Below are 24050 nucleotides of genomic sequence, written 5' to 3' on the forward strand. Positions count from 1 at the left end.
TGAAACCGCACTTCTCTTTGCCCGTTGAGAAGAAGGACTCGAAATGGAGGAGTCAAGACTCCACGGAAGGGTTCAAGAGCAAGAGCTTGAAGGAACGGCCAAAGTACAGTATTCGAAGGAGCATGTCACCAGAGCCGGATCCTCGACAGATGTCCAAGCTGGATAACAGAATCGTTCGAAGATTGATCTCTCCAGAGATCACGATCACGAACGCGAAGTGGGCTCCGTACGAGGACGCTTCTCCTCTGCCGACGGTCGGGATCAAAAAACGGGAGCCGAAGCACATCAGCGAGATCAAGTGGACTCCTTACGACGGTTCACCGACGGAGGGTGGTGGCGGTAGTTTCGCGGTTCAAGAGCCGGAAGAACCCAAGTCCTGGTCGCCCTTCCACAACGTAACGCCTACGCATCATCCACCTCCAGAGGCGACTCCCTGTAGAAGCGACGACGAGGACTTTCGATGGAGGATTCTTAACCAAGTCTCCGCGTTTCCTATCTATCAAGGCGGCTGGAAGGACGAATCTCCAGAAAGAACTCCACCTAAAAGGGTACAGTCTCCGGTAGATCTGTCTCCGCCAGTTTGGTCTCCTCAGGTTCCTGTCACTCCCGTGAAGAGACAGAGATCGCAACAACAACAGTACTCTCCGCAGCCTGTTCACAGGAAGAGTATCGTAAAGAGTCGTGGCTTGTCGAAGAAAAAGGCTCTAAGGGCTAGATCAGAGAGCAGTCATCAGAGCGAGGACAGATTGATACCGCCTACTGTGATCGTTCGCGCGGCTAGCGAGGAAGCAAAGGGCCGTCAGAGGCCGCAGTTGATGAGATCGAAAGCTTTGTTAGAGGTTCCCGTGACGATGGGGATTACCAAGAGATCGTTAAGCGAGGAGGTGCCTCGAATGCGTGCTCGTGAACGGGCACGTGCTCCTAATAGAGCTCGCAGCGAGGAGGTGCCCCAATACGAGGACCCGTGGTTTACTAACGACAGGTTAGCTGAAACGACCGAGTTGCGGGAATACGTGACGACGGTTTAAGTGGGGACGGTAGAAACGGTTGACGGTACTCGAAATCGAAGCGAAGGTATTTTATAATTAATTTCGTCCCTCCCTTTCGTCTATACGATGGCAAGGAGGGGTGGCGTTTCTCATAGTTAGCCCGCTTAGATATTTTGTACCGGTGTAGAAAAGAGAGAACGTTAAAGAGAAATTTGCGTGCAACTGCGATGACAAGGTTATTTCCGTCTCTGAGCCATTCACTTTGTTCAATTGCTGCTTCTGCTTCACTCATCGTCGACGCGTGATGGATGAGTAGCTAGGAATCGTACTGAGACCGTGGATTCATGAGAGCGAACGAACAAGGTGAGGAAGAAATTTACGAACACCATAAACGATGTATAGTTACCATTGAAGAGGAACGAAAGAACGACAGGATAAAGATGACGCGAGAACGAGAATCTCGTGACGGCTATCCACGCTGGCGCAATTCCACATCGTTGGCCTACGAAACGAAGACTACGAATCGAAAATTTCCAGCATATACCGAAAGAAAACGGTTGAAGTAGTAGTAGTTGAAAAGTCAACGATTCTTTCTATTAAAAAGAAAAAAGTAAAAAAGAGATGTTAAAAACTGAGCGGATACACAAAGGTCGAGGCGAGGGGTCAAGTCAAGGACTAAACAAACCAAGTTCGCGTCACAACGCTTGGAAATACTCAAAACGAACAAACCAGAAATCATGGTAGCCCTCGTGTGAGCGCTCTTCTGATAAACGAAGGACGATTTTTCGGCTCAATAATACTGAACTTTTTCAGCAACACTGAGCACCGAAAAGTACAGCTCGACGCGTTAACGGTCGAACGTAATATTCGATTAAATGGTACATCCGACATAACGATAATAATACGAGCTTAGATGTTTAAGTATAGTTGATATAAATATCGAATATAAAGGAGAATGGAAAGGCGAGTTACAAAAACTATGCGGTTTGCGTGTTGCTGATGAAAGAGCAGGCAGATCGAATACGAGAAAAGGATCGTAGGATAATCGAATGGAAAGGAAGACGAAACGAAACGAACGATACGATTAAAGTGCACAGTGAGGGTTATACGAATAAATCGGTCTCGTGCCAAGAACGAGACGAGAGTATAAAAGTTCGTTCGGTGAGTCGTCGGGGCTCGACGAGAAGGACACCTTTGTTACATATTCCTTTCTGTTTTCGCGAATAATAATAAAAATCGCGTCAACGACTCGTCGTCGTATAGTGAAAATAGTGGATCCCTCAGGGTCTCGGATGGATCGATTCGCGAATGCATAATACGCATAATTAAGTTCATACATGAAGTAAAGTAAAAAAGAAATGAAAAAAGGGGGGCCGCTGTTTGACAGCTGAGCTAAACGACATTTAGCAGCCCCTATGTGCCGGCGCGTGCAATATTAATTAGGATTATATTTACAGTTCATTGAATAGCCACTTAAGGATGGGGTACTAAGATTAAGCGAAACAAAAACGCAACTAATCCACGTTATCGACGGCTGCACGTACTTATTAATGACTACGGTATGTTTTTTCAGTAGCGAATCATTTTCCATTGACTGGTAACCGTGGAATCGACGAAACTCGCGGCTCGTCGAGGATTTTCGAGTACTGTATACATATTGTAAAACGCATATGCTCTCTGTACACACGTTCGTCGGTCTCTTGCCGGCTTCTTTAGCCGCGATACTCGATCGTTTTAGATTTTTGATATTATTCCAAGGAGATTCAGACGTTTTCCTGACGATACGGAGGAAGCCTCGATTGAAAGTCCATTTTGTATTTCGATTTCAATGTGTCCCCGATCATCCATCGGTCTGTGCTATACCGATTAATCATATATTTACACGAACATAAATACAAGAACACAGAAACGAGCATTTTATTGTCTTGAAGCATTTAACACGTGCGTTACTTTGTTCATCGATTATTCAAAGTAACACACCTATGTTAGCTGGTATGAACAGAGCTGAACATTTTCATGCATCTGACATACATGAACACATACACCACGCGTACACACAGATTTTGTACATATTTTTAATAATGTATAATAACTATAATTCTAAATTACGAGTACCAGAGTATCCAACAGCACAGTTGCATAATGCGCGTGATCGTATTATATCGTGTATGCCAAAAGAAGAGAACAAGAAGAAGAAGAGGTAAAGAGAGAAGACGTATTCTGTTAAAGAAAAAAAGAATTTTTGTAGTAACTCGGGACTTCCTCCCAAGGTCTTCGGACTCGAATTTTTTGTTCGATCATTCATTTTCCTCGCGGTTTCTCGATGTCGTCTCGTTTTAGAAACCTGTTGCAAGCAACGTGGAGGTGGTTTTACGTCGCGGGGGTGTGAAGTAAACTAAATAAGAAAAAAGAAGAGAAAGATTAGAGTTTCGCGACGGACACTTTAATTCTAACTAGTCGCACGAATAGAAATCGGAACTTCCGGATCGGTTTCTAGGTGCCGATGCAGACGAGCGTCTTTTATCGGCGCGATATCGTTACAATCATACGTCTTTCTTCGTTTTCCCAATTAACAGTAACCAAGCGGACGTAGGATCGCAGTGACATCGCGCGAACAAACGTCGCTCGTTTGTATCGGGCTTTACTCGTGCGGCACTTGACGCTATCGCTATAAAAAAAAAAAAAAAAAAAAACAAAAATTACAAAAAGAAAAGCGTACAGAAACACAGAGAAAACTCACAGAGATAAAAATTATTTTCTAAAGAATGAAAAAAAAAGTGTGAAGTAAGAGAAAAGGAGAGAAAGTGATCGAGAGAAAGTGAGAGAGCGAAAGTATGATAAATTTAAAAAAAACATAAAAAAAATATTTAACGGAAAGGGATTAAATGTCAACGACTTTGCTTGCGCAAGAATCGCGCGAGGAATAAAAGAACGGAACAAAAAAGAAAGAAGAAGAAAAAAGATTTAAAAGAAAAATAAAAAAGCTAAAGAGTTAGACGAATATAATTCCCTTTTTTCTTCCGCGCGTTACGCGCGATCTCGTGCTCGTAAATTTTTTCTATGGAACTGCGGGTGTTTTAAGACGAGATCGAACAAACTAAACAAATTGAAAAAAAAAAATAGAAAAATACAAAAGATCTACAACAGATACAACAGTATAAGGAAATTAAAAAAAAAAAAAGGAGAAAATGAGAGATTAAACAATGTCTAAAGTACTGCGCGCCTGATTTTACCGTTGCATAGCGTACGAGAAATTCTCACTTAGGTATTTGTAAGTACCGTTTAAGGGGGTGGGGGGGGCAGTCTGCAGATAATTATACGCCATTAGTTGCATTTCGATCGATAATATATTTAATTAGTTGGCAGTTATCCGTGGCTAGCAATCTGTCTTTCTTTCGTCGACTCACGAAGGATTCGTTTGATCTCGAGAAACCGTGACACACCATTTTCTTCGTTCAGAAGTTAAGGATTATTCTAGCGTAAATCGTTAGCGGATAGAGACGCGCTCTTTTTCGAACGCTTCACTTTACATTTCCCCTCGAAGGCTCCAAGGGTTTTTAATGACTCAACACATACACACAGATATTTACGCATACACGCATAAACATATACACAGTCATGTACATACAAACGCATATGTATACTTATGTGAGCTATTCCCAGAAGACCATGATCATTTTAGACGTACGAGCCCTATCTCTTGTTTCGATTACTTTCTTATTCTCTCGCTACGTATATTTAAGGACGCCGATGTTGTAGCCGATTAACGATAGCTGATAAATTACGAGTATGTACTTTTACGAGACAAAGGCTGTTGTTACATTTATTGTTTAAAACTCGACGATCGTTCGTAGCTGCACACGAATATGATATAGTATTTATATAGCGAGCAGGATCCTTTCCCGATCGAGCTTTCTCGAGATCACACGCGAATCTGATTCGCGTGGTCGCCTTTAGAACGAAGCGTATAGATACGTGACGTCGAGAAGGGTCACGATGCGTTTTTCATCGGATACCAGAGCATCGTATACACGAAGGTGTTCCTTTTTGCGTTTGAAATTCCACGTGGATCGTCATTCTAGACGATTGTTTTCGCGAGATGAAAAAAGGCGAAGGAAACGATGCGACGCGATCAGTTCGCCGAATAGGATAAGTTCGAAAGAAAAGAAGGGAATAAGAAGAGAGGAAGGAGAAAGTAGAAAAGGGACAAAAGAAGGGAAACAGGAAGGAGCCACGCCACTTATATTAAACGTACTATAATAACGCGCTGCATAGCGATTCGTTTCTTCTCGAAGTACACACGTATACATATACATATATAGGTTCTTTCCTTCGTAGTGCATACAGTAATTAATTCCGACGTATTCATTGCGTACTGTATAAATGTATACATAGCGTAATGTATTAATTGCGTAATTATCATTCGGATGGCGGCGATTTCAGCGGTTTCCGTGCGCAGGGGAGCCGCTAAACGCCCGTTACAAAGTGATTCATAACACGTTATTTCAATAAGAAGAAAAGACTCGGGCACGTTAAAATGCTATACAATGTAAAACAAAGAAAATAAAAAAAAGAAGAATAATATTGTATCTGTGCTGCCATTAGCGTTAAAAAGGAGAAAGAAAAAAACAAATTAAAAGGACAGACAAAGCCAAAATATTATAGTTAATGAAAAACACGCGGGTATTACATACATATAAATACGATACACCCAGACACGTACACACATACACATGTTCCACATGATGGATCATGCATGAAGGTGAGAAAACACATACATATGATGACATATGAAGACCGATATGTTGTGTATGCAACATACGTTTATCTATATTTATATATATAGATATTATACGTACGTTTCATGCAAAATATGAGTCTTCACGTATACAACACGTACATTACATACCCAGCGATGTAATTAATAAGTACTTTAATCCCGACAAAAAAGATTCGTTTCGCGGTATGAGAATGATTTTAGGAGCCTTCGTGTTGAATAATTAGCAGTCTCATTCTATGTATCGTATAATCGAGAGATCGAGTGACCGTGATCAGTACGTATATAGCGATAAAATCATTAAATGACAAAAAAAAAATGCAAAATGATGATGAACCTGTTAAAAAAGAATTACGGTTCGTAGTGTGTACTGTATTCGAATGTGATCGATTTGTTACTTATGTCCCCGATTATTGTTACGTTGTGCTTTTTATTATTGCTGCTGTATTTATTATTATTATTATTATTATTATTATTATTATTATTATTATTATCATCATCATCATGTTTATTATATCTCCGAGAAGTATTATCATCATTGTGAATATTATTATCTCTATGACTGCGATCATTATTATTGAATATTATTTATTACTATTGCTATTTATTATCATTATTATTACTACTACTATTAAGCGAGCAAGATCGACCGCTCATTTTTTTTTTCTAGTCGAATTTCTCTAGTTCCAATTAGAGTACTGTCGATACTTAGTCTCCCCCGTCCCCGATGTATTTGATTTTTTGTCAAATAATCCCAAAATGATACCACGCGTTGCAGGACACATAGTTCTTGCGTAATAGAGTGATGCATTACCTGTGCAACAAATGCAGTATACAACCCGTAAATATGAGGTCAATGTTGATTTGTTTAAATAAATGTAAGTTTGAAAACTCATCACGGATGTAATCATTTTTGCAATCACTCTCCCTACGATTCTTTTGCCGATCGAAATGTAATTAGATAAAGTGAAATCTATTTTATCGGCATATACATAAAGTGCATGTGCGGTACATTTGAACTTCATACTTGTGATATGTACACATAACATATGTGGTTTACACAGTGCGCTTCTTGCTTATCAGAGTACGATGAAGATAACGAACATGTCACGTTCCCAGATTAGTATTTGAAGAATACTATGAAGTAAAGATAACTTTCAAAATGGAATTGTTGCCTATTGTACTTTTTATATATAAACGTATAAATATAAAGTATGGCGACGTGTCAAAATGGCCGATCTCAACAAAGAACTAAACGAATATCTTCTTAGCAGTAAAAATGAGAAACAATTCAAAATTACTGTACCTTCGGTGACGATACCGAAAGCGAATATTGGAAAATGGTTCGGTAGAAGCGAAGATGATAAACAAGAAGCGGGATGGATTCAAGGAACACAAAAGGAATGTTGTCCTAGCATGGTTTGTATATACGTTTTAGTATAACCTAACCCTCTAAATATTCTTAAAAAGTCTACATGAAAAAGTTAACAATTCCATTTTTCCTAAACAGACAAGAGTACAAAGGCTAGTAGCATTTGTTGCATGCTTTTCTATGGGTGTACTTTGTTTCTGTTTGTCGGCGATTTATATCCCAGTTTTGCTCCTTAAAGCAAGAAAATTTGCACTTCTGTATACATTAGGAAGTGCTTTCTTCCTCTCAAGGTAAGTTGATAAATACGGACGCCACTGTCGGGAATAAAATAAGATTTATATTGAATTAATTTTTATAGCTTTTGCTTCCTTTTTGGTCCGTTAAGTTACCTAAAGTCGTTATTCAGCGCTGAAAGAAGGTGTTTCAGTATGTCCTACTTTGTAACTTTAGTAGGGACACTTTATTGCGCTCTGCATTTACAATCTACTCCACTAACAGTACTCTGTGCTGTTTTGCAATTAATAGCTATGTTATCATTCTTGATAAGTCATATACCAGGAGGAACTAAAGGCCTAATGTTTTTTACGAGAATGTTCAAGTCTTCTGTAAATTCTACATTGCCTGTATGATACTACAATTACTTAGGCGTTAAATATATACATGTGAAATCAATATTGTATCTTCAATTTTAATATTTTATAAAACTCCATATATACAATATTTATATGCAAATCAACGACATGCTATGCTGCATGTTTTTATGTGGACACAACATATATGAAAGACTGACTTATCTTAACAAATAATCAGACTTTATATACTATGTATAATAATATGTTTATTTGTATTTAAAGGAATGAATCAGTAAAAACACTTTTGTTATAAGAAATAAAAAATAAAAGTTGCTATATATATAAATTAGTTATATGAAAATATAGTTTTTGTATATAATGTATTTATATGTATAAAAAATAGAGTTTTGTTATTTCTGTATATTTATATATGCATATATATATATGTATTTATATATGTATATACCTGATGTTGTAAGGACTATTTATTTAATAAAATAAAAAGTGTATTTATATATTCGATATTTATTAACATGTAAGATAACAAATTCTCTGGTTACATTCATAAAGTATATGATGCGACATTACTTTTTATGTTTGGAAACTTTCCCCGCTTTTGCACGATTAACGTTACCCTGTAAGCGTTTGACTTTTAAAGGTAAATATTTAACATTTGCAGATGTATTAGTAACTCTCGAAAACTTTTTTCGTTTTGTCGGATACTGATCTTCATGAATATTAGTATATCTCGTATGTTTCTTTATACTTGTATCGAATTCATCGGAATCATAATTAGTTAAAGAAATAAAATTATCTTGTTCCTCTTTTTTCACAATGGGCTCATTGGTGGAACTTTCTGTTATGCTAGGTGGAACAAATGCCCTTTCTTTGCGTGAAGATCTATACATATATACATTTGTAGATACCGTATGTTTAATTGGTTCCGAGGAGACTGGAGATTCACTCTCAACGCTCCTTCTGTCTTCTTTATCTGATCTACTCTGTTCTAATGTTTCAATCTCTTTGAATAATTGGAGCCTATTTTTTGGTAAAGGCACATCCTTAAAGATATCACATATTGTTGTATACAGAGGATGAAAATGATGATCTGTAGAATCCATCACGAAATTCTGAAATCAAAATAATAAAAATAAAATAATATCAGCAAAATGTCATTTATGTATTTAAATATTATACCTTCAAGGCACATGCAGCAGATGCAAATCCTATGGTATTTAATGTTACAGTTTTCAATTTAGGCAACAATAGCACTGGTATTTTCTTATTTTGTGCCATATAAATAACATGCTTTATTAAAAGTGGCGGCGAAATGTTCGCATCCATTAGAGTACAACAGACATTGTTTTTTTCCAAAGATCTTGTGATATTATTTATGCCCAAGATCACAGAATTTCTACAAATGTATGTTTTAAAAGTATATGTAAATCAAAGAAGTATGTAACAATATAGTTAAGAATATTTACACTAAGTCCGAATTAGGAACATTTTCTTGTTTTAGAAGCGCTTCTTTTTTGGCTTTTATACGTTCTTCTTTCTTCATATGCCTAAGTTGTGACCATGGAATCAATTTAGACGAACGTTTTATAGATGGCATTAATCTATAAATATGAATTATAAAAGCATTAGTTTACACCAATATCTTCTATGTTTTACAATTTTTTAAAACCTACTTGTTTAAAACATCTTCCAACAATGGACGCTTTTCTTCATCAACAATTGGCCTAAAAATATATATATAATGCGAATATAAACATTTTCAGTATGGTATCTTTAAAATGAAATTATTAATTAGAATTATATACGAATTATATTTACACTTACCAATAACTATCTTGTGGTTGTGCTAAGACATTTCGTAATCCTTTGACTGATCCTTTTTTCGCTGACAATGACTGTCTCTGTTGTTGTTTTGTTAATATTGGAGTACCCATAGCAGAAACATTAAAATATTGATTTTTAGATATAGGTTAGCTTCCACGTTAGGTTAGCTTTATTATAGGTTAGCTTTCACATAGTCACATTGCAACACGATAGTATCACCACGATTAGTGCGTCGCGTCGTGTCTTAACATGATAGTCGAATCAGAGATGAGTAGAGAGATGAGAATTCAATCAAAAACATATTTTACGAATTACCGCTCCTGACGGTCAAATAACCGAACTATTCTCATATTTCTTTCTTCGGTATGTTTGGTGGGGGAAATAACTGTATACATGGCGAAAGGGGAAATGTGCGTTTGTATCAAGTCGTTGACTCAAACAGAATCGGCCAAAAGTAGGGGCTTATTGTTAGTGGCGATTCGAAAATGAGCGGCAAAACGGTAAGTCGTATCACGAGCATTTATAAGTTTTTGATCATCATTTTCGTATGTCAAGAATAGTTTCACCTTCATTGATCGAGGAACGGAATTAAATCATTTGAAAATTACGCAATTACACAAATTATATACAGAAAATTATTAACCCATTGTAAAATTGTATAATTAGTGTAAACTTACAACATAGGAGGTGACACGATTTCGATAATTCTTGGAATTTGATGTCACTTCTCAAAACTTTCAAAAGCTGTTTTGCGATCTTTCTTATGCTATTTCTATTTGAATTTCTCGTTTAATTTTTTTGTGGAAATGGTTAGAGAAACGAATGAATAAAAAGATCGTGAAATGCTATTAAATTACTTTGGTTTATTGAAACTCTTTCTAAATTTTATATAATTTTAATATTTTATATAATTATCTTGCAATAAATAATCTTAGTTTTTATTATATCGTTGGTTATTGCTGACTGATCCTGATATTATTATTGTTGTTTCTGTAATCGTTGCAAAGAAACGCAATTTATTTCCGATAATTCATTAAACTTATAAGCAATTTTTATATTTTTCCACCCTTATCTTTCAGGTTCACAGTACGAGACACATTTCTACTCTTAGCGTACATACACACGTTTCTCCCACCAAAAGCACTATCGAGGAAATGTACGTATAGTTCGAGCGTTGGTCACTAGACGTCTTTACTGTTTGTTCGCACTTTTCGACTGACTTTTTAAACATTAAATCGGCGTTCTCTCTACTCATCTTTGATTGAAAAAACTTCTATCTATAATCTAGTTGTTGTTTAAAAGTTCTCCTTGTATATATCTATTCTTCTTCTGCATTTCCCATGTTTCACCTGTTAGAAGAAAGAAAACCAAATTACATTAAGTGCAACAATTTGATTTTAACTTCTTTAATAGATGAGATCAATTTACATTCTAAGCACACGTATTTCAAAGTTTACACTTTCAACTACTATAATTTTTATCCAAGTTTCGAATGTAATTTATGAGAAATTAATTATTATTACAGCTACTGCTTCGAACTGTTGAATAGAATTTGTAGATCTTTATATATGCATTTCGTAGGTTAAAGGGAATGTAGGGAGAACGTTGTGGAATTAATTCGGAAGACATAATCACAAAAGTTCACGAATTCACCTTCTTAATTAATTTCTTTTACTAATGAAAATTCAGTACATCATGAAGTATGATATACGTAATATATAAATGGACCGTCGTTTGCGAAAGCTTACAAATTTATGTCGAGATAACATAAGGAATAGGAAATAGTACGTGAACTTTTAATTCTTTAAATTCAGTTTTCCGTAGAGAATTCGAATCGTTAGCGCGAGAGCGGCGTGCGCCTGCTGTTGTAAACGGTACCCATCGATTCCAGCGGCGCTTGCGAAGAAAGTTTATCGAAGTAAAAAACGTAGATGCTACGCCACTGGACCAAAGTGCAGGGGAATGGATAATGTGCAGAATACGGTTTCGAAAGGGAGCAGGACCGCAGTAGTGCACGCAGCAAGTCAAGATTGTCAAGATGGATGCTCGGTGCTGTCGGAGCGGAGTATGGATTTTGCCGCGTGATTCGTAAACGAGAATTGTCATTGTTGTTCAGTGAGCAAAAAAGAAAAACGTGCGTCGGGAAGCATTGTTGTTCATGGTGTTCCAAGGTGTTCCATAGTGTCTCAGTATGCAGCGTTAAGTAAACGGAATGCTTTCATATAGTGATGAGAAAAGCACCTAAAAGCAGTTCGGTAGTAGCGGCCTTCTACAATGGTGGATAACAATTGTATTATCGAGGGAAACGTCAAATTTCGCGACGGCAAAAAGGTAAGTACTTTCGTTCGAATTTTTCCTCTAACACTTACCTTTTTTTCATTTACCATCGAGGTATCTAATTAATATCAGCATGATAATTGCTTAATTCAATATTCGTTAAAATAACATGGTTTAATTTACCTCACAAATCTGTGTAATGTGATATTACACGATGCTCGTTTATATTCTCGCGAAGAAATTTAACGATGCTCCGCTCTGATAGATCATAATTCAAAGCAAACTCACGTTCATGTTTAATTATTCCAAAGTCACTTGAGTACGGTACAGTTTGAATAAAAAAAATTATATAATGATGTAAGGATCTTGCGCTAACGCGCTCGTCAAACAGTTATATATACGTATATACATTGCATGTAAGGTGTATGTGTGTAAGCATTCATTGAATCAATGAAAAATATGAAAGTCAGAATTCAATTAAAATGTGATTAAATTTTGTCTCTCTTATGAACACACACCATAAATTGTAGTAATATGTTGAAAGTTATATTGTACAAGAATTTATAATTTTATACATTCAATTAAAACTTTTTCTACATAGTAAAATATTAATTAGCAGCCATGCTTCATGTAGTAATTGAAAACTTGAATGTTTCAATAAGCTTGTGTTAGTATCAAATATTTATTTCTTTATGCCCATTGAGATTTAAGTACAATGGTGAAGTTTATTTGTCCACGGGGCAAGAAGTCAAATTAAGGTATCCTGATGTGATTTCAATGAACATTACAACTTTTAAGTAGTTTGTTGAAGGCTTAAGGAAGTATTTAATGTGAAAGAAATGAAGAGCCACAAAGCCATAAAAAGCTAGCTCATTTTCTTTTATTTACATTGGGGCATCAAAGAAATCATTCAGATGAGAAAGGGTAGGGAACTCTTTTATTTTTATCACAGGGGTACAGAGGGTCTGAATAGATTCAGGCAAATGTGTATTACATATGTATATGTTTCCCTGCATAATAAGTCTATGCAAACATGTAGCATACTAATATATGATATTCATGCATATGATTACTAGTCATGTTCGTCGACACTGTATCAAATGATATCAATTTAATAAAGCAATTATGTCTGTATTGAGTTATTCAAAATTGTTTGTTGCATTACAGTGGAAATCAAGATGGTGTGTCATGAGGAAGTTGTCACCGGTTGCAGGTAAAAATGTGTTTTTTATATTCTTTTAATGGACTTCATTTCTACCTTTACAATTAAGGAGTACACTTGATAGGAAATCACTTTGCCTTTCATGTCACCTACAGAAATATAAGATATTATCACTAATATAAAACATGAGAAATCAATTGTAGATAGTAGACAGGAAGTGTTGGATATTTTATAGCACATATCTCTATTCTTGGTGTCAAAGATGAAAGCTCTTCCCTTTTTACATAACATCTGTGCATTCCTCACAATGAATCATTCTTGTGCACCATAAGAATGAGTCCCTTTAATCTTATCAATGCTGATAAAAAAATGATAATGTTTGAGCTACAAGGAACAAGGGAATGCCAGATGTTGCAAACTGACCCTAAAAAGCAATGCCAATTCTATTTCCTACTACATTCCTAATCATATCTTCTGAAAGAATTTCCTTACTTGTTATCAGCATAAAGAATCTCTCCCTCTGATTCTGTCCAAGGGTGGCAGCTGGCACATCTGTTATAGATTGACTAGCTGGAGAAACAAAAAATTTCCAAGAAGAGCTTTGCTTCTGGCAATAACCATTAATACCTGACCCTAGTAACTCGAGGATATTTTAAAACTTAGGGACACCAGAACCTCATAAATTTTCTTTAGGGAGAATTAGTTAAAAGTACATAGAAGGGTCTCAGAATGGATTTAGTGCGTTTCTACGTCTGTATAACTGTATTAATAGCATGTTGTGCTCGTCAGTTAGCGTGTGAAGTGTCGTTGACACATTTCGTTCGAACGATCTTCGATAAAAAGTACTCGTTAAAGAAATTTTTCATTAAAAAGTCTTCGATCGTTTGCATATTCCAAACGATGCACGTTATTTAGAAAACGTTATACTCCTTTGTAGATTGTCTTCATTTGCAACTTTACGGAGATAGCAAGGATCGATATAAGCAAGGTCAAACGAAAGCTTCATTAAGTTTGCAACATTTTCTCGGCGTGGAGAGTGGTTTCACTCTTGACAAGGAATCCAATACTATAGCTATAATATGCCAAGACGTGACGGTTGTTCTGGCTTTCGACACTAGAGAACGATTGATACAATGGCAAGTGAAAATCTCGAACAACTTGGGCGAAGGTATGCATCTCCAAAAATAGAAATAAAAAAGAAAAGAATTTTTTAAAAATTAGATTAAAAATTAAATTCTTAAAAAAAGAAACTTTAAAAAATCAGCAGTTAAAAAATTCACGATCTATCGCAATATTTATTTTACTCCCACAGATCAGCAGTTCCTGATACTGATCTCTACGGTTCCATCGAAAGCGAAGCTCACAAATGGACCAGCACATTTACACATTCAAGATCGTCGTTTTTGCATCACCGTCGGCATACCTCCCAGATTAGTCGGTATTTGGGAAATCGCGCATCTCCGACGATATGGCGTGGTGGAAGGACGATTTTGCTTCGAGGGTGGTTCGAGATGCGGCCGAGGAGAAGGTCTCCACGTGTTGATAACGGATCAAGGAGAAGATATCGTGAAGATGCTGCAATTAGCGGCAGAGGGGAAGCTGACCAAAAAGCGACCGGTTAGCAGAGAACAGATAGCGCAGGAGAGCCCGCGTCGTCAGTTCTCTCGATCGGAAACGAGGGCCAGCGATTTTTTCCCCTCGGCTGTTTACTCGTCCACGTATGAAGAGCAGTGCGACAGCTGCAAGAACGAGAGCTCCCCCTATTGGTCGTCCACTGAGAGTAGGCAACAAACAGAGCTCGACAGGGATTACAGTAGCAGAGACACTGTCTCCGTTTCGGAATTGACCGATCAGCCAGGGGAATGGCGCAGCTGTTCTCTTACTCGTCAAGGAACATCCGCTCTCGAGAGATGCGCTAGCTGTATCAGCAAGCTAGGAACTGTATCCAAATCGTCGACTTTAGCCACCACGACCGGAGCAAGCAGTATAGGCAGTCCAGCAGGAACGATGAATAATTTTGGTTGCCATCTACAGCCACGTACGCTCGATCGGTTATCGTTGTCCTCGTACAGTAGTAGCAGCCACGACAGTGACTATTCCAGTTCACAGCAGATGGAATGTCACTGCTCGCAAAATTCGAAGAGCTCGCAACAACAAACGAGCGTTCATCGCGTGTCGCCAAGCCCTAGCGCACTGCCACCGAGACCTCCGAAACCGTCCCAAAACACTGCCACGAAGAAGGTTAAGAAACCTCCTATGCCCTTGCCAAATGAACAAGTTTGCGTGCACTCGCGTAGCAAGCAGCAGCTGGTTGCACGAAATGCAACCGCGGCTGCTGGTCCTTACGAGAATTACGACGTACCCAAAACGATCTTGGGCCATCATATGCTGTTAGAACAAAGTTCCCAACCGGATCAGTATTACGACACGCCAAGGAAAATTAAAGAATGTCTAGCACTGCCAAAAACCTATCCTAATTACGATACGCCACAGGCGCCTCAAGCTGTTGTATTACAACAATGTGGTTGCCCGGCTAAACTCACCGTTCAATCTCCCAGATCCTCGGGATGTCCCTGCCAAAACATGATGAGTTGGGCTGGTTTTGTATTGCCGTACTGCAGACGTGGAGCAGGAATTGAACCAACCGGTGTTGCCGTACACCCCGTGAAACTTTCTGGAGAAGGTAAGATGCCTGTTGTGAACGCGAGCGGGGAGATCGCGATTTACGCGACGGCGAAACGGCCGAAGAAGTCGGAGAAATCGGAGAACGACGAAGACAAGAACAAAGACAATTGCGAATGCCCAGAGAATAGAACGAACAATTACGAGAACGTCGAGCCTGTTATCGACACGCAACCTGAGTCCAAACAAACGAATTACGCGAACATAGACTTTACCCAATCTCTCGAACACTATGAGAACAGCAAAGATCTCTTAGCAAAGAGTGGAATTTCACAGGAGGAAATTGAGAAATTTTCCAATCAAATTAAGGACGAGACATCTGAACCGCCCACAGAAGATTCGTCCAAGATATGCCAGAAATGTGGCCACGTTAAGGACCGGGAGAACGATTACTTAGTCATGGATCTCGAAAAGCAAACACCAAAGAAACCGTTCTCTGGATACCTACCGATGCAGCCAGCGCACAATGCTTGTTCGAAGGAGATTTTGTCGAGAATTTGTAGCGGCATAAAGAGCTCGAGTAATCCTGCGTTATCAGGTTCCGCGTTAAGCGAGGGAGGGAAAAAGAGATCCGATTCTGAATTTCGCGTTCCAGGTTCGGCGATGCTGTCTAGTCCGTACCTTAGACGCCGTTACCTGGAGGGAAATAGCGGAACAGAATCCAACGGGAACATTGGTCTATTGTTGAGAAAACGATCTTACTCTGCGGAATCTGCACACTATTTGGACGATGAGAATCATACGTTCCCATCGACGTTGACCATTCACAAATGTTCCAGCGAAGCGGACAAAGCTTCCCTGGTTAGAGGGGAGACCCATTCCCCGTGCGTTAACTCAGAGGTCAAAATAAATCAAGATAGCGGGCAGATATCGATAACCTCACCTCAGCCGTCATTCATAAAAATTCGACGCTCCTCTTCCGTTCCATCCAAGACCGGTCACAATAGAGACTCTTCTAGTAGCAACGACTCAGGCGTTTCTACGGGATCTCTTAGTCATAGAACGGCGGAGTTTGTCGAGTTCGAATTGTCATTGGCCCCATCGACGTCGGCGAGAAAGCAAAACGTGTTGTCAGTTTATAGGAAGAGTCCACCGCCTACGTGTTATCACAGCAGCCTACCAAGGAAGTCCAAGTCCAGCGATCCGCTTCGAGAGTTGTCGTTTCAGTTTCAAAAGATTAAGATCCCTACAAAATCCTCTTCAGCGGAAGCCGATATTCCCACGTGTTTACCTAAGGCCACGAAAGGATTCAATAGTCCAGGGGAAGTGTCTAATGCTCCTTATATCGACTCGCGAAGCACAAGCAGCGGTACATCCGATATGTCCGACTACATCGAGACACTGTCGTTGTCGTCCCACTCGTCATCCGATACGCCAGACAGTCTGAGGTAAGGTACTCGTATAGAGAATGTAATTGTTACGTTTTCTTAGAGCTTCTTCGCCCTCTAGCGAAGAAACACCGACCAAGCGTAGAAGAGGTCATTAAGAAGAGAAGATGAATGCTCAGTCTTTTACTCGGTTTTCTTGCAGACTGGGTGGCAGAGCAGTGGCAACGACGCTTCGTCCTCGCAGCGGGAAAGAGTATTACAAGATTGACAGAAGTATTCTTGTTGAGCAAGGAAGAACGTTGACGACGCCATCCGCCAATTACGCGAATATTACCCCGGTGCTTGAGAAAAGCGAGTCCCCTTCGCCTGGATACATGAGTAGCTCTCCCTTTGAACAGCCACAACCTACTCGTGAACACTTTTTGTTTCCCGATGTGAGTAGAATGATTAACGGAATTGTTGCATTACGATTACGCTAACTCTCTGTTAATAATTTATGCTTATTGTTTTATTCTTTTTACAGGAAGCTTGAACATAGCAAAACACTGTTTGGCAAGAGAGCGGAAAACTTGAAGTTCCTAGGAATTCCAAACAAAACCAGTAAGAGTATTCATGGTAGAAATTATAATCGGGGCATCGTGACTGTTTACACTATACGCGGGTATCTAGTAAAACTGACCATTAACGCTCTTCGAAGCAGCACACGGTATGAAAGGTGCATTTCGTTAAACCGGGAAGAACGAGGATATCATCTTCCAATGGTCCAAGGTTCAGGAATCACAGTAAGGAATTTATTCAGGACGGTTATCTTTCTGCGTTCTTTATGTCTTTTTATGATAATGTCTTCTTACAAAGCGAACCCGCACAATCAAAAAGAACCTAACAGAGGGGAGTTTTCGTAAGAGAATCTAGGTTCTAGCGTATAGTCGAAATGAAGTCAATATACAATTGAAATACTTCCTACAACGACTCAAACAATTTCTAAAATATGCTCAATAAGAAACTGTAATAGTTTGTATAGTAAGAATCCTGCCCTAGGATAAAAACAAATGTGTGCATCGTATACTTTATATGAGTATATCGTTTTTTGGATATGTTTTATTTTATATGAGTATACTTCTATATAGGGTATTGTAAAGCGGTTAAACCAGAGGATTGCAATCAATGCATTCCGTGTTTATACTGGTTAACGCGATACCATCGATTTACATTCTAAAATATACAACCAAAAGATAAAGCAGATGGAGAGGAAGAAAGAAAAGAAAATGCAATGAAAGTAGTCAGTTGCATAGCGTTCACAGGGTTTTCAAATCTTTACTAGTTATTTTCTAAAGGCTTAAGATAAACATTTATATAGCCGTGAAATGGTCTTCTTTTTAACGAGATTTATATGGTGGATATCGTAGTCTGTGGGCAATCAAAGATGGCACTATGTATAGATTATAAACAAGATTTAAATAAGTCCTAAGGATACGCGAACTGATATAAAACTCGAATTATTTTTATTGAACAATTTTAATGGTTCATGGGCAGACATTTTTATTCGCAATCATTCTCGTCGTAATACGTTCCCATTTTTACACATTCATGTACATTCGATTTCATATGATTTTCCTATTAGATTTACGTAGGTCTACGCAACGAATTAGTTCTTAGAATCATAATTGCAATATTATATTTCCCTTCTCATTTTTTTATTCGTAATAGTAGCAAACGTACTTAAGATATTTTTTATTCGTACTTAAGATATATCTATGTCGTTTCGTATGCGCGAAGAACGTATATGTCTATGGAATTCTTTACGAAAAAAAGCGACAAAAAGAAAAAAAAAAAGAAACGAAGAATATTTATTTTTACTTCAACGGTGCAGGATCTTTTTGATAATAAAAGTATATCGTAGACGATTAAGCGAGGGAGCTAGTACGACGTATCGAAGGGAAATCGAACTAGTTAGGCCTATTTTACGTCTGCACGGCTTCGGACTTTCTTTTGATCGTCATTAACAAAAAAGAGAAAGATTGATTATATATATATGCGCGAGCTGTAATTGCGAATTTTTTCATGGCATGCAATTTTTCTTGCTTATGTCGAAATCGCGCATGAAAAGCAATAAAAAAGAGAAATAAAACAAAGAAACGCGCGCAAGTTTACGCGATCGTTAATAGAATCTTGCACCGAGGATAATCGAGTTTTGGGACGCGCTGGTCGGGCTGGTCGATATTGATATTATGCAATGCAGTGATACTGAACGCAATAATAGAAATGCTAGGAGTTATATGGCCATTAAGAATGAAAAGAAAGAAAAGAGAGAAAGAGAGATAGAGAGAGAGAGAGAGAGAAGTGAAAGAATCGATATCGAGTGTTTTCGCAATTGAAATATATTAAAGCGGATTATTCTCTGTTTCACGTACATGTTACGCTCCGCGGAGTGGATAATCAAATCAGTATTCAGAATCAAAAAGATCAACGGTAACGTGGGTTTACCATGCATATTAGAGGTTCATTGAACAATGTAAAGTTAACCGGGAATCATGATTCAACGACAATATAGCTTGTATTCCCACCCCTGTCGCCCCTCTCCAACACTCAAGGAATTGTTTTCATCGAGCCAGAACAGAATTTGTAATATACGATAAATTGTAATAACTCTCTAATACTACTACGTCCGTCGATGATTTTTCGAGGTTATGTTCTGGTCTAACCTTCTTTTACTTTTTTCTATCAGAGCAATCGCAACTATCGCTGTAGCAATGCCACGCTTGTCCTTTTTATCACGCCGCGGTTTTTTGTAAGGATCCGAAGCGAAACGGGCCACGAGCAAATAGCTCTAAAGGCTGTTTCGCACACAGAGCGATTATGTATAAAGAATTATATACTTACAGTTGACTTTATAACGAATTGTAAAAGTATTAAAGTAGTATTAATCACAAGACTGAATGAAAAAAAAAAAAAAAGAAAAGAGAGAAGAATGAAATAATAGTTGCTGTGTGATTAAATCGTAGGAAATATCTAAAGAAGCTAGATTTATATATCATTTTTGTTCACGCGTGCGGCTCCCTTCGAGCGCCATTTTCCGATTAACCATTTTTAATCAGGGAGACTCTTCTCTCCATTTTATTTTCTACTCTGCATTCCGTGCATCGAACCTGTGTCTGTGTCTTCTATAATATCGTAGATATGGCGAGACGTAAACGCGAAAGAAAAGAAAAATACGGAAAAACAAGACTAAGGTTAGACACTTGTCGCGCTTGGCAAATTTAACAGGTACCAAGCCGCTCTGCTCTGTCCAAGCTGTCCGAATTTCATATGCTTAATTACATTACGAGAAACTCGTATTCTCCATACGAATGATTTATAGAACACGGCACGAAGGATGCTTGTCGAGCAAGAATCGTACGAATATTATTAAAATGTCAAGATTATCCGAACGTAGAATTAAATCGATCGACCTTTATATTTCTCTCGCGAGGGTCGTAGAGACCCGGAGGAAGTTGTTAGAACGTAACGTCGAGAAAAGGTATAATCTTTAAGATACAAGCTGACATTGTACCCCACGATTTTCCAGTAAATATTGTATAATATTAAAAGGAATAATAGAGATGCGTGACGAGAGTGCGTCCACGGATTTATTACGCGACTCTATTATACGTTGCATCCGATGATTCCCAATCGAATAGAACGAGTTTCGAAGCGACGAAAAAATGAAACGTCTCGACGAGAGCGTACCGTTTAACGCGATCGCTATTATCGATACTACGTGATGGCGTAAGAATTGGGAATCGGTTCTATGAACACATGCTAGTCAAAGTTAAGTACTATCGTAGCGATAATATATTTTTACTGTAAAAGGGACTATCGCGGACAGGTCGAAGGCTGAGCACGCGCTCCATTGTACGGAAGGAGCTCGTTATTCGAGCGACCAAATCGTCAATTGAATCGTCTCTTCTTCTTTATCATTCCATTTTTAGAAAAATATTCGATTGCAACGTACAAAAATCGAATCGTATCGTGTAGTTACAAAGCTATAGCAACGATTGCATTTATAATAAGACTTCTTAAATGCTAACAGGTAGCTTCTAGTCAACAAAGGATCAATCCGAAAAGTACGACGAACGCAGAAGAATAATCAAATCGAGTTTCTCGCACGTTGCCATACAACGTGTTCGGATGACTCTCTGATACGCTCTAGAAAAAACACGATCCCTGCAGGCATTCGAACGAGCTTGAGACGAGATGACGAGGAATTGCTGGAAGTCGTGAAGTTGCGTGCCAGCCTTCGAGCCTCGAACAACCATATCTAAGAATTTACTAACGATATTATTGATCACGAATAGTGAGTAACGTTTTTCGAGGGTATTATATATAATATATATAATACATATATATATATATATATATATTATATATGCTCTGTTTATAATTTCTGTACATATAGTCGGTGTGTGGCATTAGCGTAACCGAGGTTTCTTTATTTTGTGATCCGAGAGAATCGCCGGTAGAGAAGACGAGGCACGACTTTTACTTAATGTATATACCAGATAATATACAGAAAGAAGAGAATGGAACGGCTCGAGAGGAGATTGAGAGATATCTATCTAGCGTGACGAAATGCGCTGAGATCGTCTTCGGTAACCATTAACGCGTTTCGATTGATTTCGCTCGCGCGTGACAATGCCGCTTCGTGTAATTGCACGTTCAACGATGGAATAATTGGTTCGCGAGAAACAAAGAGAGAAAGAGATTTAATGGCGGGAGAACCGCGAGCGGTCCGTATTGTCGTCGTCAGGGATTATTTATGCGATACGAGCAATCTGAAACGCTTTACCGCGCGTACACATATATACACATGTACACAAATAGAGACACACGTACACACAGAGATATTGTAGCATACGAACGTCAGAGACAAAACCAAAAAGGTAAGAAGAGAGACAGACAAACTGGCGATATTTGTTCTCTCCGTGTGAATTTAAATCTGTCTTTTTTTTTTTCTTTTTTTTAATGTGTGTGCAATGGTTTCGCGATCGGTTTTCGAGAGAAGAAACTAATCGCGAATCGTTTGTACGTACACGCGAACACAGATGCATAAGCAATCCGTTCCTCGTGATCGTCGATGCTATCGACTCGACTCGAAAGTATTCTCGATTGCACGCGATCGTAGTAATTACGGGTAAAAATGGGGGAAGTGCAATCGAGAGGGGACGCGCTGCGTCTTCCTACGCTCTTCGATTCTTACTTAACGCGTTCTCGTTTCTTCTTCTGCGATATCGTCGAGCCACCGATAAAAGGATATTTCAGTTCGACGAACTGCTAATGGCCGTTTGCTTCTTAAAGTACATTCTTAAGGTACATCCTTCTTATATTTCGAGTATACGATCTCTGGTTGGATGATTCATGGTCGTACTTTCAACGATACCAAGAGAGTTACAAGAAGTTTGTTGTAACTCTACTGTGATTCTCAAATTTGTGTATCTCGATCTTACGTTCAATTTTTCGAACGAAAACGGTTCTTTGATGTTTGACGAGAATGGTTAACGTGAAATTACAATGGCAAATTTTTTCGTACTTTGTTCGAAATTAATTTTTTAACGTTACAAAAAGATACAACTCTCTATTGTAATTACATAGAATACGCGACACGAACAACAATTATTTACGCTGTCCTAACTAATTAGAAAATTACTCGACCAGTTATCATTCGACGAGATTCCCAATAAAATATTCATCCTCGATTTGTAATCTATTATACGATACTCGCTTTAAATACGCTGCTTTCCTTCTTAATAGTTTTGAGCAGCTTTACGCGTGCGATCCAACCGTCTCCGTGTGCCAGGTAAAGAAAAGAAAAGACGTTAAGCGCAAGAATGCGAGGGCTATTTCGACGAGACCGATAGCATCGAGTCACGAAGTCTCCTGTACATACTTCTGCCGCAGACAGTCTGCTGATCAGACGGACGATGATCGTGTGCAAATGAAAGAACGCTATAGATATAACGAAAGAAGTAACACGTTGGTTGCACGCGAGTCATTCCAAGCGAGCTGGTTCCGCGTAAACGATTCGCATGTGATGAATACCGTGCCATCTTTATTCAGCTATTATTTATAACCTCAAAATGGCACGCGTTAAGGCGATAGATGTGTACTTACGTAAAAGAATCGGAAAGGGGAATGCGTGAATTCCACTAGGCGATAAGGGCATACACTGCAAGAGCACCGAGAAAAGGAGAGAAAAGAGAAATGAGCAGATCGGAATCCGTTTACTTTGACAATCCGTTCTCGACATAAAACGAAAGAAAATATTCAGTTCGGACTGTTCGAATGTACTACAAAGGATTCGAAAGAACGATCCTCGTTTTAAGCGAAGATATCGTTCAGAGAAATAGAGAAAATTTTATATAAAGCCAATCGCGAGAAATCGTCCTTCGACAGTGTGTTTAAGTTCTACTTCCCCCCCCCCCCCCATGAAAGAGTTCTACGAATTAGAAGAGGAAAATATATAGAATGGAAAGATGGTATTTTACAATTGCGCGATGGAAGGTGTTTGTTGTCGAGAATCTCGAGAAAATATTTAATATACATAAATGCCGCGTTTATTTTCGAAATCCTCATTATTATAGCGTAAACGTCGACGCGTTTAAAGGCGCGACGATGAATTCGAAAAGGGCAAACGAAACGATAAAGCGACGGGAGCTTACGTACCGGGCCATAATCACACGTTTAGAACGCATTCCATCGAACGGTGAATGGAAATTTCCGATCGATTTATCTTTTTCCAAGTTTTTTATAATCAAGGTAAGCGGGTGCGTGTGAATGAGCGAGGGTGATCGAAGAAAGAAAGAAAAAAGGAAAAAAAAATTCATTATTACGTATTTCGTAAGTAAATTATAAAAGGAACTCATACACAGTTTGTAGCGACTCGAGTCACTGATTTATTAAGAAAGTAGAAGAAATAAAGAGATTAAAAAGAAATTCTCCGTTTACTTCTCCTTCTCCCTATTCTTTGATTTTCACAGGAAACGAATTATCGGGCGATAAGATCGTTAAGAGAC

The 24050-nt window shown here is 38.4% G+C and overlaps 3 protein-coding genes across 8 annotated transcripts; 2 read left to right on the forward strand and 1 right to left on the reverse strand.

Annotated features, from left to right (window-relative positions):
* Nucleotides 1-1035: 1035 nt before the first annotated feature.
* Nucleotides 1036-7812, forward strand: LOC122578014 (protein transport protein SFT2). Its single transcript, XM_043749847.1, has 3 exons — nt 1036-7185; nt 7277-7428; nt 7497-7812. The coding sequence occupies exons 1-3, from the start codon at nt 6997-6999 to the stop codon at nt 7765-7767; spliced, it is 612 nt and encodes a 203-aa protein (XP_043605782.1). The 5' UTR covers nt 1036-6996; the 3' UTR covers nt 7768-7812.
* Nucleotides 7813-8215: 403 nt separating this feature from the next.
* Nucleotides 8216-9881, reverse strand: LOC122566400. Its single transcript, XM_043723614.1, has 5 exons — nt 9553-9881; nt 9402-9452; nt 9195-9329; nt 8908-9124; nt 8216-8840 (listed from the first exon to the last, which is right to left on the reverse strand). Exons 1-5 carry the CDS (start codon nt 9660-9662, stop codon nt 8295-8297), a joined length of 1059 nt encoding a protein of 352 aa, XP_043579549.1. The 5' UTR covers nt 9663-9881; the 3' UTR covers nt 8216-8294.
* Nucleotides 9882-9955: 74 nt separating this feature from the next.
* Nucleotides 9956-23970, forward strand: LOC122566394. 6 transcript variants are annotated; one of them, XM_043723588.1, is made up of 8 exons: nt 9956-10052; nt 10632-10708; nt 11367-11883; nt 12997-13042; nt 13929-14159; nt 14304-17061; nt 17204-17435; nt 17525-23970. In XM_043723588.1, exons 3-8 carry the CDS (start codon nt 11827-11829, stop codon nt 17531-17533), a joined length of 3333 nt encoding a protein of 1110 aa, XP_043579523.1. In that variant the 5' UTR covers nt 9956-10052; nt 10632-10708; nt 11367-11826; the 3' UTR covers nt 17534-23970. The 6 variants fall into 6 exon arrangements, 2 of the variants coding, with proteins under 2 accessions (XP_043579523.1, XP_043579524.1); XM_043723589.1 differs by having other exon boundaries at nt 11484-11883; XR_006316503.1 differs by lacking the exon at nt 9956-10052 and having other exon boundaries at nt 10101-10708; nt 17525-22347; nt 22789-23970.
* The last annotated feature ends 80 nt before the right edge of the window (nt 23971-24050 follow it).

The sequence above is a fragment of the Bombus pyrosoma genome, linkage group LG3 (genome assembly GCF_014825855.1).
Source record: "Bombus pyrosoma isolate SC7728 linkage group LG3, ASM1482585v1, whole genome shotgun sequence".
In the NCBI taxonomy this organism is placed as follows: Eukaryota; Metazoa; Arthropoda; class Insecta; order Hymenoptera; family Apidae; genus Bombus; species Bombus pyrosoma.

Bases quoted from the DNA above. Each gene is read 5' to 3' on its own strand.
- LOC122566394 (XM_043723588.1), top strand. From the start codon at position 11,827: ATGGTGGATAACAATTGTATTATCGAGGGAAACGTCAAATTTCGCGAC. The intron at 11,884-12,996 runs GTAAGTACTTTC...GTTGCATTACAG, and splicing joins AATTTCGCGACGGCAAAAAG to TGGAAATCAAGATGGTGTGT. The intron at 17,062-17,203 runs GTAAGGTACTCG...GTTTTCTTGCAG, and splicing joins GATACGCCAGACAGTCTGAG to ACTGGGTGGCAGAGCAGTGG.
- LOC122578014 (XM_043749847.1), top strand. From the start codon at position 6,997: ATGGCCGATCTCAACAAAGAACTAAACGAATATCTTCTTAGCAGTAAA. The intron at 7,186-7,276 runs GTTTGTATATAC...TTTCCTAAACAG, and splicing joins AGGAATGTTGTCCTAGCATG to ACAAGAGTACAAAGGCTAGT. The intron at 7,429-7,496 runs GTAAGTTGATAA...TAATTTTTATAG, and splicing joins AGTGCTTTCTTCCTCTCAAG to CTTTTGCTTCCTTTTTGGTC.
- LOC122566400 (XM_043723614.1), bottom strand. From the start codon at position 9,662: ATGGGTACTCCAATATTAACAAAACAACAACAGAGACAGTCATTGTCA. The intron at 9,453-9,552 runs GTAAGTGTAAAT...ATATATTTTTAG, and splicing joins CAACCACAAGATAGTTATTG to GCCAATTGTTGATGAAGAAA. The intron at 8,841-8,907 runs GTATAATATTTA...TTTTGATTTCAG, and splicing joins CTGCTGCATGTGCCTTGAAG to AATTTCGTGATGGATTCTAC.